At 46.7% G+C, this 12,125-nt stretch overlaps 2 protein-coding genes across 2 annotated transcripts in view; both read left to right on the top strand.

Annotated features, from left to right (window-relative positions):
* RADIL (Rap associating with DIL domain) overlaps positions 1–12,125 on the top strand; it is a 62,361-nt gene that overhangs the window by 7,478 nt on the left and 42,758 nt on the right. The window lies entirely within an intron of this gene.
* Positions 4,574–7,258, top strand: PAPOLB (poly(A) polymerase beta). Its single transcript, XM_060649600.3, has one exon. It carries the CDS (start codon positions 4,770–4,772, stop codon positions 6,693–6,695), a length of 1,926 nt encoding a protein of 641 aa, XP_060505583.1. The 5' UTR covers positions 4,574–4,769; the 3' UTR covers positions 6,696–7,258.

Genomic DNA, 12,125 nt, shown 5'->3' with positions numbered 1-12,125 from the left:
GATGCTGTGCTTTCTTGTGTGGTCCTTCCGCATCCTTAGGCACGGAGTAGGAGCCCCCGGCCCTCAAAAATCTCCCTTGGAATCGCTCTTAAGTCAAAAGGTGCTGTAATGTTAATGTAGTAAGGGTCCTAGAGTCACGCAGACGTAGAAAGTCCCTGTAGCCAACTGGTATGAGTAACTGTGAACTGAGTCGCACGATGATTTCCCAATGTGTAGATTTGAAACCGGCCTCTACCTAATCAAAATTCAAGAACTGCGTCTTCTGGATATTGATTAGCCAGTGACTCGAAGGAGAAAGAATTTTATTTTTTGTGCTCATTCACTAATTTGTCATCAAATATTTGTTGGGCGCCACTCTGTTAGGTGCTGGATATATAGCAGTTGACAAAACAAAGAGGTTGTGTTCTCATGGAGCTTAAGAGTCTAGTGGGAAGTAAAGACAAAGAAATAATTACACGAAAACCATACTTACAAATTGTGATATGTGCCACGGAAGAAAAGCACATGAGCTAATTTCGCATGAAGGTTAGGGAAATTCTCACTGAGGAGGTAAAATGTAAGCCAGTCTTAAAGATGATGACACATTAACCAGGTGAAGGGCAGCAGATACTTGGTGGGGCGGGAAGAGCTCTCTGGGCAGAGGGAACAGCTGTGTACAGACTCCAGGAGGAGAGAGAATGAAGCAAATTCAAGGCACTGAAAGAAGGCCCATGTGGCTGGAGCGTGGGGGGAGCTGTGGGCAGTGGGGCTGGGGAGATGGTCAGGGGAAAGACAGACAAGCTTGGGTCGTTGGGTATTTTAGATTTAGACTAAGTATAATGGGAGGCCCCGAAGGGGTTAAAATACCACTCTGGCTCCCAGGCAGAAAATACTTGAGGGGCGCCTGGGTGGCTCAGTCAGTGGGGCAACTGACTTTGGCTCGGGTCATGATCTCACGGTTCGTGAGTTTGAGCCCCGCGTCGGGCTCTGTGCGGACAGCTTGGAGCCTGGAGCCTGCTTCGGATTCTGTGTCTCCCTCTCTCTCTGCCCCTACCCCGCTGGCACTCTGTCTGTCTCTCTCTCAAAACGAAATAAATACTAAAAAAATATTTTAAAAAAGAAAATACCTGAAAAGGTCAGTAATAGGAGATGATTAGATTATTGTAGGAACCTAGATGAGAGTTGGCGGTAGCCTCCAGTAGAGTTCGGAGGGAACACGTAGAGAGAAGTGTGTGAATTGCAGATATATTCTGGAGGCAGAATCACTAATATTTGTAAAGAACTAGATGCTGAGTGTGAGAAAGAGGGAGATGTTGAGAATGACCGCCAGGTTTCTGGTATGCCCAGTTGGGTGGATGGAGATACCATGCCCTAAACGGTGACTACTGAGAGAGAAACAAATTATGGAGGGAGGACTAAGAGGTCTCTTTGGACTATGTTAAGTTTGAGACATTCAACGGAGGTGGTAGACAGGAAGTCAGATAATATGCATCTGCAGCTTAGAAGAGAGTCTGTTACAAAAACTTGAATTAAGCTGTAAGTGGGTGATATTTAAAGCTGTGAAAACTGAGATCATCTAGGCAGCGAATGTATATGCGATAAGGAGAAACGAGGGCTTGGTACGGAAACTGGAGTGACACCAACTCTAGAGGCTAAGTCATGGAGGAGCAGGCAGCAAATTAGGCTGAGGAGAGGCCAGAGATGCACAAGGCGGGACAAAGAGTGTGGTGCCATGGAGGCCAAGAAGAGGCCACCATAGACCAAAAGAATGTAGACCATTGGGTTAAACAATATGGCAGTCACCAAAGACCTTACTGAGAGCTGTGCTGCTGGAATGTGGAGCTTGCAAGCCGTATTGAAGTGGGCTGAAAACCAGGTACTTCTATTCTTGTAATATGTGGGCTTACTTACCCTAGAAAATCTTCCTGTATAGAGTACCTGGAAGGGTTGGTTGAAACATAAAAAAAATTCTCCTTTAAGATGCCAAGCCGAGTGCCTAAGAAAATAAAGTAGGTCAGCAGGGTTGAAAGAACCCCCAAAGAGGTACTTTGAAACCTCAGAAACTTAACTGATTCTAAAGCTCTCATTGCTCTGGAGGCATTTGCCAGTCCTTGTAACCAAGAACATTTATTTTAGCAGCTGCCCAGGAAAGAGGCAGAGCTTCGGGACCTACAGAGGTAGAGAAATGGAAATGAAACTCCCAGATATGGTTGCAACTCTCAAAGGGTGACACACTGAATGAAAAGATGGGGTAGGAAGAACCTGCTACCTGGTGAAAGGAGATGACAAAGTGTTATCTTCCTTCCTCCCTCCTTCCTTTCTTCCTTCCCTCCCTCCTTCCTCCCTTCCCTCCCTTCCTCTCCTCCTTCCTTCCTTCCTTCCCTCCCTCCTTCCTTCCTTCCTCCCTTCCCTCCTTCCTTCCTTCCTCCATCCCCTCCTTCCTTCCTCCCTTCCTTCCCTCCCTGCCTCCTTCTTCCCTTCCTTCCTCCCTTCCTTCCCTCCCTCCTTCCTTCCTCCCCTCCTTCCTTCTTCCTTCCTTCCCTCCCTCCCCCCTTCCTTCCCTCCTTTCTTCCTTCCCTCCTTCCTTCCCTTCCTCCCTCCCCTCCCTCCTTCCTTCCTTCTTTTCCTTCCTTCCTTCCTTCCTTCCTTCCTTCCTTCTTCCCCTCCTTCCTTCCTTCCCTCTCTGTCTCCTTCTTCCCTTCCTTCCCTCCCTCCTTCCTTCCTCCCTCCTTCCTTCCTCCCTTCCTTCCTCCGTCCTTCCTTCCCTCCTTTCTTCCACCCCTCCCTCCCTCCTTCCTCCCCTCCTTCCTTCCTTCCCTTCCTTCCTCCTTCCTTCCTCCCCTCCTTCCTTCCTTCCTCCTTCCTTCCCTCCTTCCTTCCTTCCTCCTTCCCTCCCTCCTTCATTCCTTATTTATTTAATATTTTAGAGGGAGACAGCACACAATGGGGGAGAGGGGCAGAGGGAGAAAGAGAGAAAGAGAATTTTAAGCAGGATCCATTCTCAGTATGGAGCCGAACATGTGGCTCAAGCCCACGACCCTGGGATCATGACCTGAGCTGAAATCAAGAGTCGGACGTTCAACCGAATGGGCCACCCAGGCGCCCCTAGAGTTCTCTTTCTTGACCTGGGGTCTGGGTGGGGAAAACTCCCCTAGAATGGAAAAATACTTTTCCTCTCACATGCGTTTGGGGTTCAAAATCGCACTACTCTGGTAATCTGGCTAGTCCTTGGAAGAGGAATTAAATTACATTGTACAATTTGATAGTGTACAAAGACATCTGATAGAAACAAAGCAAATCCTCTTTGGGAGGACATCCACACAGGCATCCCAAGCCTCACCAGAGATGAGCTCACAGTCCCAAAATTACAAGACACGTGAAATGATGTTGGTCTGAGTTGGTAGAAAACAAGCTAGAATCAGATTATCAGGAATATTAAGAGTAAGAACCGTTAGTTATAGAATATTAAGTTAGTTTAGTGTTCAATGAATAAAAGGTAGAAAGAAAACAGGAAAGAACAGAATGTCTTCCAAAGAGGCTGGAAAGATTTGGAAAAGAACAAGATAATGCTTCTGGTGATTAAAGCTGTTAAGTATTGAGGGGGACCTGGGTGGCTCAGTTGGTCAAGCACTGGACTCTTGGTTTCGGCTCAGGTCATGATCTCTCGATTCATGGGTTTGAGCACCACATGGGGCTCCATGCCATCAGCCCAGAGCCTGCTTGGGATCCTGTCTCTCTCCCTCCGCCCCTCTCCCACTCGTGTGTGCGCACTCCCCCCCCCCCCCCCAAAATAAATAAACTTTAAAAAAGTATTGAAATGGATACTTCAGTGACGGCTTAAACAGCAGACTAACTGCAACTGAATCAGAGAACTGAGAGGTAGACCCGGCATCACCCGGGAAGAAAGGGGAGGCGGGAGACATGGAGAGCCCAATGAGAGTCCATCACGTGTCCGCATGACGCGCATCGGTGGTGGGGCGGGCCTACTCCAAGGACATGCCTGAGAATCTTCCTGGGGTCATGAAACGAAAACCGCGCATCTTACGGTTCAGAAATCACCGTGTACGATAAGATAAGGGAAAAGTTTATCCCTCGACACCTGGTGGCGGCATCGCAGGACGTGGAGGGCAGGGAAGATTTGTATCGCTGCCAGAAAGACAGGTGAGCGGGTCGGCCGGACCGCAGACCTCTCAACAGAAGCCGTGGAAAGCAGAGGCGGCGCGGAGGACCTTCAAGGCTGCAAAGAACAGAACCGTCGACCCCGAGGTGCCGACACCGCTAAGCCCCCAGGCAGGCACCTGGCCACGGAGGACGCAAAGGGACGCTTGGCAGCCGCGGACCCTGGCTGCGAGGCGTTTCTGAAGGACGTGCGTTAGGGCGGAGGCCCCCCGGAAGCTGCTCCTGGAGAGGAAGTAGATCTGAGGTGCGAGGCCCTGGAGACCCAGGCGGTAGATGGTAGGTGTGCGTAAACGGTACTGACGAGGCGCAGTACCCTGCCCCCCTCCCCCGCGAAACTACAACTCCCGTGGGGCTCTGCGCGCCGCGCAGGCGCCGTGGCATGCGTGGCCTGCGCGGCCGTTCTAGAACGCCGCGCCGAGGGCCCCGGCGCCATGTTGGGGCTGAGGGGAAGGCAGAGGAGCGCTTGAAGCGGCGGGAGCGGAGAGGGAGCGGGAGCGGGAGCGGGTTGGACCCGGGCCGGCAGGAGCCGCGCCCCTCCCGCCTCAGCGGATCATGATCCGGGCGGAGGTCGCGGTGGCGGGGGAAGTGGCGTGGCGGGGCCGGCGCTAGAGATGATGCCGTTTCCGGTGACGACCCCTGGATCACAACAGACCCCGCCGCCGCCCAAGCGCTGTGGCATCTCCTCCCCCGTCAGTTTAGCGGCCCCCAAGGAGACTGACTGCGTACTTACCCAGAAGCTAATCGAAACCCTGAAGCCCTTCGGGGTTTTTGAAGAGGAAGAGGAACTGCAGCGCAGGATTTTAATTTTGGAAAAATTAAATAATCTGGTAAAGGAATGGATACGGGAGATCAGTGAAAGCAAGAGCCTTCCGCAAGCTGTAATTGAAAACGTTGGCGGGAAAATCTTTACGTTCGGCTCTTACAGGTTAGGAGTACACACGAAAGGTGCCGATATCGATGCGTTGTGCGTTGCTCCAAGACATGTTGACCGAAGCGACTTTTTCACCTCGTTCTATGATAAATTGAAACTACACGAAGAAGTGAAAGATTTAAGGGCTGTTGAGGAGGCGTTTGTGCCAGTTATTAAACTGTGTTTTGATGGGATAGAGATTGATATTTTGTTTGCAAGGTTGGCGCTGCAGACCATTCCAGAAGATTTGGACCTAAGAGATGACAGTCTGCTTAAAAATTTAGATATTAGGTGCATAAGAAGCCTTAACGGTTGCCGGGTGACAGATGAGATTTTACATCTAGTACCCGACATTGACAACTTCAGGCTAACTCTGAGAGCTATCAAATTGTGGGCCAAATGCCACAATATCTATTCCAATATATTAGGTTTCCTAGGAGGTGTTTCCTGGGCCATGCTAGTGGCAAGAACTTGCCAGCTCTATCCAAATGCAATAGCATCGACTCTTGTACGTAAGTTTTTCTTGGTGTTTTCTGAATGGGAGTGGCCAAATCCAGTGCTACTGAAAGAGCCTGAAGAACAGAACCTTAATTTGCCTGTATGGGACCCAAGAGTAAATCCCAGTGATAGGTACCATCTTATGCCCATAATCACACCAGCGTACCCACAGCAGAACTCCACATACAATGTGTCTGTTTCAACAAGGATGGTCATGATTGAGGAGTTTAAACAAGGGCTGGCCATTACACACGAAATTTTGCTGAGTAAGGCAGAGTGGTCCAAGCTTTTTGAAGCTCCAAGCTTCTTTCAAAAGTACAAGCATTATATTGTACTTCTAGCAAGTGCACCAACAGAGAAACAACATCTAGAATGGGTGGGCTTGGTGGAATCAAAAATCCGAATCCTGGTCGGGAGCTTGGAGAAGAATGAATTTATTACTCTGGCGCATGTGAATCCTCAGTCATTTCCGGCTCCTAAAGAAAATCCGGACAGGGAAGAATTTCGCACGATGTGGGTGATTGGGTTAGTGTTAAAAAAGCCGGAAAACTCTGACGTTCTCAGTATTGATCTCACCTATGATATCCAGTCTTTCACGGATACGGTTTATAGGCAAGCAATAAATACTAAGATGTTTGAGGTAGATATGAAAATTGCTGCAATGCATTTAAGAAGAAAGGAACTTCATCAACTACTACCTAATCAAGTGCTTCAGAAAAAGAAAACACATTCAGCGGAAGGTGTCACTTTGACAGCTTTGAATGACAACAGCCTTGACTTCTCTGTAGACAGTGAAGACGGCATGTCTGTGCCTTCACCTACGAGCATTATGAAGACCGGCCCAATGACTGGCAGCTGTCAGGGCAGAAACAGTCCTGCTCCTGCTATAATGGTGGCATCTGTGACCAATGTACAAGTTACTGAAGTCTCCTTGCAACAAGTGAATCCCAGTGAAAGCTTGGGTGCGTCGGGGGAAAGCATTCCTCAGACTGCCTCACAACCAGCCCTTTGTCCACCACCAAAGCCCACAGTTGCCAGAGTTGTTTCTTCTACACGTCTGGTAAATCATCCACCCAGGCCTTCAGGGAGCACTGCAACAAACATAGCTAATCCTATAGTGGGAGTCTAGCAGACATTCTCACCTCAGAAAGGACCAAAGAAACTAAAAGAAGAGGAACAATCTCCTAAAGAGACAGTATAACTCCACTAGAAACCATTCAGATAGTGGCTGGCCATCTGGAAAACATCCAGTACAGAACTTTTCAGTATCTCTGCTCTTCCTGCAAATCCTGCTCCTGTTACCAAGAATTCAGTAAGACAGACTGAACTGACAAAAACAACCTCCAGGGTCCATAAACAATATCTGCCAACTCAACCTGTTGTCTTCAAATGCCACAGGAAGAGAATGAAGGATACCGAACGAGATTTGACTCGAAATAGATTTAGCCTTATTTGGTAACTTCCTTTACTTGGCTAATCTTGATCAGAAGTCCAGGTTAGTAGGTGAAGCTAGAACTGTTATTAATGTGTCAGCAGCAGTTGTAGTAACTATTTGAAAGGACTAGTGCCCATAAAGAGAAAAAAAAAACAACCCCTTCAGCTGGCAACCCCATGCCTGACATCTGGACTGGATTTATGTTTGATGCATTGTCGGGGAAAATTTGCAATACAAATTGGTATCAGAATTCCTTATACTGACGATGCACTTTATGTATATTTCTATTAGAAAGTAGAACTAATTTTAAGTTTTCCAGCTTGATGAATTCTAGTTTTTTCCTGAAGAGTTTTCTTCATTATTAATCGTCAGATGGGATGCCGTTATGCAGTGTGTACTAAACTTCAGAACAAGTGTAAAAGTACATCCAATGCGGTCTCTGTGAGGTAGCCATAACCCTTTAAAAGTGAAATGTCAACGCATAGGGTATATATTTGACATTGAAGCAGTAGATAGTCTTTGGTTTTGCTGGGACACAATCAAGAAATGATATATTGGTTTTATCTGTACGATTGTTTTAGAGTGCATACAATCAGCAAACAGCAAATACAGTCTCAGAGCTAACAAAACTCCCTAGTCTCTTGCCCTTAATCATTTTTCCTCAAACAGAAAAGTTTTTTGCCTCTCCCCTCACCCCAACTCCGTTCTCTTTGCTTGTATGCACAAGGTATGCTTGTATGTAGATTCATGAAAATACCTGGAATGCTAGTATATTCTTAACCGTGATATGAAGCCAACAGTCCTGTGGCCTCATGGCACAAAACACTGGATTTTGGCTCCATGGCTAATATTTTACTAAAACTTTCCTAAAAGTAGCGAATTGGGAGACACGTTATTGGCCCTGGATGGCTCAAACGAGCACTACGTATGACAAATTTTGTATGCCCCACAGACTATCTGTTTGTGCTAAAGTTAATTTCCAATTTTAACATGTAAGCGAAAAGCCATTTCCCCCAAATATTTAAACCAATTTTTATTTTTAAAGGACTCACTAAAATTCATCAGTTAATTTTTACATGTTAAGATGTAAAAAATAATTTCTAGCAAGCACTTGACATCTAGTCAGCTTTCTGTTTTTGTTTTATTCTATAAGAGATTAGGAATACCTTCCTTAAATTAAAAAAAACAAAAGACCACTCATAATTAAGCAGCAGAACATCCATGTTTAGGAAACATGAATGGCCCAGATGTAGATGAATGGAAACGTAGTCTGCCTTAATCTGGACACAGTGAGCCTGACAGGTTTTCCAGTTAGCCTGTCCTGATTCCGGCCTCCCCCAGCCGTGTCCCTTTCTACCACACGTGCATTTTTCATACTCAACTATAATTTCTTACGCCCTTCCCCTGTCCTTCTAGATTCACTTTCCAAGGTTGGATTAGTCTTCCCTTTAGGCTCTGCAGTAATTGAGGATTTCTTTTCACCCTTACTTTGTGATGTCAAGTACACAGCGTTCCTGGTTTCCACGTCTGCCCTGTCAAGTCCTTTACCCTTCCGGCACACTAGGTCAGGTGGAGTGTGCACAGTAACTCTGTATTTCAGGTAGCTGTGGGGTCGGGTTGGAATTGCCAGGCACGAATTTAGTCTTGTCATTTTGTTAACACATAGGGGAAAAGTAGTTTATTAAGTGTTTCATGTAACTATAATTAACCAAGCTGGAAACTGGGAACTTTCTAGTTTTCATTACCTGAATATTGGACTAGTTTTTTTTTTTTTTCACATGATGTACGTAGTGTCTCATGATTGGAGTTTGCTTTGTTTTATAGCACCTGTACCCCTTGTATTTTTCGAGCACTATTTTGAAAACAGATGATGTATTTCTCCATTAAAAACAATAAAAATAAATAGCAAAGAAGCAAGCAGAGGGGTTTAAATCTGACAGAGTTCAGATGCTCTTACATCGTTGCGGAGGAGGATAAAGACACTGAGGAGATTTTTTTACTTTATTAAGGCTAGAATTGATGTTACAATGTGAGGGGAACATTTGAAAGAGTTAAAACTTCAGTAAGGTAAAAAATGGAGTGAAAAAACTTGAATCAAAAAAAGGCAGGAAAGGGGCGCCTGGGTGGCTCAGGCTCTTGATAATAGGTTCAGGTTGTGATCTCATGGTTGTGAGACTGAGCCCCTCATCAGGCTCTGAGTGGGGCCTACTTGGGATTCTCTCTCTCCTTCTCTCTCTGCCCCTCCCTGCTCACTCTCTCTCTCTCTCTCTCTCTCTCCCTCTCCCTCTCTCTCAAAATAAACTTAAGCAAAAAAAGGGGGACAGGGGAAAGAAGGGGGGAGGAGAAGTATAGAAAAAGATAGGTAAAAAGAATATAGCGTATAGTCTACGATGGTAGAAATGTAACCAAATAAATACACATCGCCGTATATAACAAACGGACCAAACTTTCTGACTAAAAAGGTCCGGATGCATGGGAAAACTGAGTGCAGCCGTGTGCTAGTTACGAGAGACACATCCAAAATATAAGACATAAAAGAGTGGGAAAAAAATATGCTAACAACAAGAAACTGTTATAGTGATGATATCATCCAAACAGATTTCAGAGAAGTAATTACTAGGGACAAAAGTGACCACTGCTTTAATGATGCCGATACATTTAATTAGTAAGTAATGTGCCAGGAAAATAGAGCAATTTAAAACTCATTTGCATCTGATAAATTAGCCTTAACATAAAGTAACATCACAAGCAAGGATTAGGAGAAATTGCCAAAAGTGGTGTTGTCTTAGATTTAAAAATGGCTCTTTCATTAATTGATATCAAGCAGACCAAAAAAGAAAACAAAAACCAAAAAAAAGAACTAGGGAAACCGTTCTGAACACAACAGAGGCTGGCAAGCTTTTCCTATAAAGGGCCAGAGAGTAAATATTTTCAGCTTTGGGAGGCCATATGGTCTCTGTCTCACCTACTTAACTCTGCCGTTGTGGCGTGAAAGCAGCCAGAGACAATACGTAAACAGATGGCCGGGGCTTGGATTTGTTACCCATCCCCCTGGCCGGCGTCTGTCATCCCTTATCTGTTGGACATTTATTCCAGCACCCTCCACCCAACAATTGGAAAGTGCATCTTACTCTCAAATAAACATTGGGATGTGTAAAAGTTACCCTCCTACTTGATTGGAAAGTAAGATTCAGCATATTGCAAATTACCGGATTCATAGAGCATGTTCTCTGACTACAAAACCGTTTTTTTTTTTATTCAATAACAAAAAGCATAGAGAAGAATTTCCTGGGGAAGACACACAAAAAGCTCAAACCACGAAGAGACGGGTGAATCTCTTTAATTGTATTAAATAATGAACAGTGATAAGTGAAAAATAGGCTAACACGGGAAGATTTTATAATATATACAACTGACAAATGATTACTGTCTGGAATAGATCAAGGATGCCAGGTACAAGCTGTTTAAGAAAATCAGCTCGATCAAACACGGGCAAAAAAGCACATAGCCGCCTCAGAAGAGGAGGTAGGAATAGACAGGAAGTACAAGATACCCCATCGCATTAGCAGTGAGGAGACATGAATTAAGAGCATAGAAGGTAGGTCTAGGGGCACCCGGGTGGCTCAGTTGGTTCAGCTCAGGTCACGATCTCTCGGTTCGTGAGTTTGAGCCTTGAGTCGGGCTCTGTGCTGACAGCTCAGAGGCTGGAGCCTGCTTCGGATTCTGTGTCTCCCTCTCCCTGCCCCTGCCGCCCCCCTGCCCAGAAATAAACAAAAAAAAAGAGAGTCTAACAACATCCAGGCTGTGGAGGAGGAGGAGGGGGGTGCTCCAAAGGTGCTGTGAGAGCCGGAAGTACCTTGTCCCCCTTGGGAGCCGTGGGAGACCATTTGGACTCATCTGGCACCATTGGCCGGCTTGTGTGCCTCTGCCACCATACTGTGGGGCACCGATGTGCTTCATTTTACTGGTCCCCCGAGCCTTCGAGGAGCCATGCTGTGGGCCCCCTCTGCAGCTGCATGCAGAACTCTGCACCCCTCCATGTCACCTCCGGTGTGCACGTAAATGTCACGATCTGCGTATGTCATGGTGTCAGAGGAAGCCTTCTCCTGAAGACTCTGTCCCATGGGTCACCAGGGCACGAGTACAGGGGTGTCGGTATCAGCATTTTGTAATAGCTTTAGAGCTTGAAATAACCCAAAAACCAAAAACGGAGGGATGGATAGTGTTGTGTTCATGCAATAAACGGTACGGAGCTGCGAGTTTACATGAACCACAGCTACGTACATCAACATAGGTGTGTCTCGTACGGTTGAGGAAAAAAGCAAACGGCGGAGAAATAGTGTGATATAAGCAAAACAGAGCAGTGTAACTTGGGGTTACCAAAATGTGTGGTCTAACCATCAATGAAAAATAAGGGAATGTTGAACGTAGAATCCAGACTAGGGGTTCCTTTTGGCGGGGTGAGAGCTGGGGAGCAGGCGGGGAGGCGTAGTTTCGAGAACACAGGGAGCCCGGAAGGGTTCCGCCTTTTTCAAGTTGGATGGTGGATGAAGTGGGGTGCATTTTATTATTAGTCTAAGTTATAAATGCTTTCGTATAGGTGAAATCTTCCATGATCAAAAAACTGGTCCCAAGTGGGGTCTTGGCAGCCTCTGTATTAATTAGGAACTGCGTTTGGCCAGGTAACAGTCGCTGAACTCAATGCAGGTTTCTTTTCTTTGGCGATACAGCAGTGGTAGGTTCAGGGCCCATAGGGTGGCTTTCCAGGTCACCGGGGACCCGTGGCTCCTTCCGTGGCCAGCCCTCCCCGCCATTCCAGTTCACGCCTTCGGGCCGGAAGATCCCCTCAAATGCAGGATGCTTGCGGGGCCGCTGCCATCACATCTGCCTTTAGGGCAGGAAGGCAGGAAGAGGGGGCCAGGCAAAGGTGTCTCCGCAAACCGTGTGCTCCTTCCGCGGCGCTTTCCTAGAAGTCCCAGCGGGAACATTCCCTCATCTCTCGCTGACTGCGCCTTAGCCGCATGGCCACGCCGGTCTGCAAGAGAGACCCGGAAAGGTGGTTTTTGTGACTGGGCACATTGCCTCGTCGTTCCTCACGTCATGCCGTTAGAAAGGCGGAAAGAA

Source organism: Panthera onca, chromosome E3 (genome assembly GCF_046562875.1).
Source record: "Panthera onca isolate mPanOnc1 chromosome E3, mPanOnc1 haplotype 2, whole genome shotgun sequence".
In the NCBI taxonomy this organism is placed as follows: Eukaryota; Metazoa; Chordata; class Mammalia; order Carnivora; family Felidae; genus Panthera; species Panthera onca.
This window is presented reverse-complemented; position numbering and strand designations above follow the sequence as displayed.